Source organism: Harmonia axyridis, chromosome 1 (genome assembly GCF_914767665.1).
Source record: "Harmonia axyridis chromosome 1, icHarAxyr1.1, whole genome shotgun sequence".
Taxonomy (NCBI): Eukaryota; Metazoa; Arthropoda; class Insecta; order Coleoptera; family Coccinellidae; genus Harmonia; species Harmonia axyridis.
Window position 1 is genome coordinate 71,374,809 of NC_059501.1, and position 3,773 is coordinate 71,378,581.

General features: G+C 31.4%; 1 protein-coding gene across 1 annotated transcript; it reads right to left on the minus strand.

The window, feature by feature from the left end:
- Positions 1–94: 94 nt before the first annotated feature.
- On the minus strand, positions 95–2,368 carry LOC123671157 (probable tubulin polyglutamylase ttll-15). The gene is made up of 6 exons (XM_045604853.1): positions 2,227–2,368; positions 1,411–2,132; positions 992–1,249; positions 685–888; positions 326–539; positions 95–273 (listed from the first exon to the last, which is right to left on the minus strand). Exons 1-6 carry the CDS (start codon positions 2,251–2,253, stop codon positions 166–168), a joined length of 1,533 nt encoding a protein of 510 aa, XP_045460809.1. The 5' UTR covers positions 2,254–2,368; the 3' UTR covers positions 95–165.
- Between the last annotated feature and the right edge of the window lie 1,405 nt (positions 2,369–3,773).

Genomic DNA, 3,773 nt, shown 5'->3' on the forward strand with positions numbered 1-3,773 from the left:
TAGTCAACCCTCAATTAGATTTTACTCATGTGAAGTTTCATGGATGATAAAAAAAACATCGGTCAGTATACAACGAACTAATAAACCATCAAAATAAAAAAAAGGATATATTCTTATATTAGAAAAATATATATAAAGGACACAATAAAATTAAATCTTTTTTTCTCAGCACCAACTTTCATCCAACAGACATTTACCTTTGAACCACCTGTACAGTAATTGATTTTCTGGAGACAACCCATCCAAATCTTCTTCCTTAGTTAATACTGGCGACTGTAAAAAAAGTACTTAAAATCTTTTCAAAGATCATATTACTATTTCTCACCATCGGAGGAGGGAACACTCGTTTACAGTCTCCCTTGTTCATGTGCTCTCTATGAGATTCCATTAAATACTCTTTTGTATCGTGAGATAAACAAGGCTTGCACAACTGACAAATAGGTGATACACAACTTTCCTTACACATCATACTATTACATTCAGTTGGATATACTGCAATATTTTTATCAGACACAATCATATCTTGCGCAGATTTCGAACTGAAAAAATTCATATTGATGAAAGTGATATGCTTAGCACAGAAGATTCTTATTATTGGATGATTTAGATATTCTGATTTTTCATGTTTTATATAACTGATGCATTTATCAAAATGTATTTTACTTTTATTATCAAAGGACTTACTTCGTCTCTTTAGTAAGTCTATGACCGATACCAATTAGAGACAGTACATTGAATAACACCTGCTGATACAACAGTTGATTTGGGGGAAAATGCGCTGATGACAAATTAGGACTCATGTTTGCCTCAAGGAGGAACACATTCAAGTTTTCATCCACCAAAAAATCAAATCTCATCATCTCAAAAAAATTCCTCTTGTGCCTAAACCTAAGACAGAAATATAAATTTATAGACAGCCTAATAACTCCTAAATAATTTAAATAATAAAATATTACTTGAAGTAAAACTTTTGTATATGTAGAATAATTACTTATTTACAACACTCAGTATCTGCTGTTCCTTAGCAAGAATGGTTATTCTGAGAGAATCTTCGATCTGATCCCAAATTCTGGTAGGGTCCTTTCCTTTGGATTTTAAATAGGCATTCAAACTTTCTTTCATTCCAAAACCTAACTCATTGTAATAATATTCTAAAGATGGCACTCTCCATACTGGCAAATAATCATCTCCTACTACATACTTATCCAGATTTTTTGCATCAAACGGGTAGTACTTCACTGGACAAAATCTATAAAACAAAATCACAAATTTATAGAGTTCATACATTCCATTTCATAGTTACTCAATCATTTCTTGAATCATCATAAAAAAAGAAATTTATATATAGGATATGGAGGATATATTCAAATCTCTTAATTCATTAAATAGGTATATTTCACTGAAACCCACCTCAATATGGCATCCCCATTATAGATGTAGATTCGTAAGGGATCAATAGAAGTGATCACTGTATAAATTCCAATATCAAATTTATGTCCATTGACCAGCAATGGCTTTGCAACAAATTCTTGAACAAAAGTACTATTTGATTCTAATCCAGTCAATTCTTCCCTTGTTCGAAACAAAATATTCCTGTGATCATTATTCTTTTCTACGAATGTACTATCATGCTTGTTTTCAATGTATTGTAATAGTTTTTTCTTGTCTTGTGGTAATTTGAATGCTGGTGGAATGTACTTTAAGCCACTCGTTGCCAAGTCAACTTTATTTGTGATGTAGCCACAGCCAGGGAAATGGTTGATTCTTTGATGGGATTTTAAGTTACTGACTTCATTATATAATGCACGGAAAGGGTAGTCATGAGCCCATAGCAAATCCCAATCTGTCGAATTCTGCTCATGTTTGAATCCAAATCGTTCTAATACTGTAAGTATGTTATGAAGATGGCCAGTGTCAGTACTCTTGCTGAAGATCTTAAATTTGTTGTAGAGCGAGTTAGAAGGAGATACTTCAGTTTCTAATGGCAACTTTTCACATTCTTTTTGAGATGTGAAAACAAATAAAATAGATAAAATAACGACACAGACGGATATCACATGAAATAAACTTATTTCAGGAAAGTAGTTAACATCAGAAAATCTAGGTTGTCTCGCTGTTGATGGATCTTTATCCTAAAAAATAAATGCTAGTAATAGCTTGAAATGTTTCAGCAAACTGTCGCATTTAATTATAAATGCTCAATTATAAGTCGTGTAATTAGTGTACCTCTTGGTCATTATCGTCTACTGACATCTCACTAACACAGGTTTAAATTGATATACTTAAATCATACTTTCGAAATGCAACGCACAACATTTCCGTAAAAGAATTCTTATAACGGTACCTACCTACTTACCTATATTCGTTCATCATTGAAGGAGTAGTGGGACTGATTAGCATTATCTCGTCATTTACACTTTTCATTTGTTGTTTCATACCTTCTTCAAAAACTGATGTAATTTATTGCAATTATAGAAAAATTCTTATACTATTTGATGTTTATTTCGGTTAATTTTTAGGTTAGCAAGTATTTTTAGATCTAATTAGCAAGACAACAAGACTAATCCGTTCATAAGTGAAGTAATATTATTTTTAGGAAAAGGTTTCCGTTTCGCAAAATTAAATTAATTCAATTATATATTTCCTTAGAACCTCATATTCTAAGCATACTTCTATTACGGCATAATTGAAATTCAAATTCGGAAACAACTCCTTTCAATAGAATTTGTCAAAGTTTGTAATATTTAACTTCTCAAACGATATAATGAAGATGTATTTTTTTCAAGTGGATTTAACAATCTTACGTAGCGTACAAATGTGTCTAACACCCAGTTGCAAGAACGTTCATTAAAATTTAATGCTGTCATTAAAATTTGATGAACGTTCCTGCAACTAGGTGTTATAGTTTTAGACGTCTGGGTTATTAATTATTATTCATTAATTGAGCTAGCTGTGTATCTCCAAACTATTCGCTCTTTAATAAATGACAAGTTTCAGTCCTCACATCTGAACATTCTAAACTCAACTTTATTGAAACAGAAAAAACGTTCGAGAAGCCTCATTATTATTTTTCAGTCTTATAACCACAGACTACTAGTCTTTGTAATTATCTGAGAACATTAATAATGTTCTATCATATTCTATAGTCCAATTATTTCCCAAGAAGTTTTAATTACGTAAGAGCTACGCGCCCTGTCTTTGCTAGCCCGAGAGATGGCGTCGAAGGCTGAGCAATTCTCAGAGTTTGGCTCCACTTAGGTTTTAAGGTTTTTAGAAAGATTTACAGATAAAGACACGAAACCAAAGGTGATTTAATGGCCACAAATGCATTTTGTTAGTGGACATTTTCAATTCGGAGACAAGAGTGATCATAAAGCTTGCCGGGAAGCATAAAATATTTGTGGATACCTCAAGAATAAAGCATTCTTCATTAAGATGAAACGAATTTAAAGATTAATTGAAAGAGTCAATGAAGTCAATGTGTGAATTAAATCATAAAAAAGTAGAAACTCACATCATCACAAGCAAAAATAGAAACAACCAGATGATCTAATAAATGCAAAACCTTTTTTCGATCATTAATTTTTTTTAAATTGTATTGCATCAATTTGCAATTTTTTCCTGTGATACATTAAAAACAATACATGTGTAAAGGATAACCTTGATAACTTTGAGAAAGATGCATAAAACATGTGAAATTCAAAGTTGCTAGGCCAGATTTGAAAAAAACGCAATTTTCTCATTTTGTAATAATTATTCAAATAAAAAACACA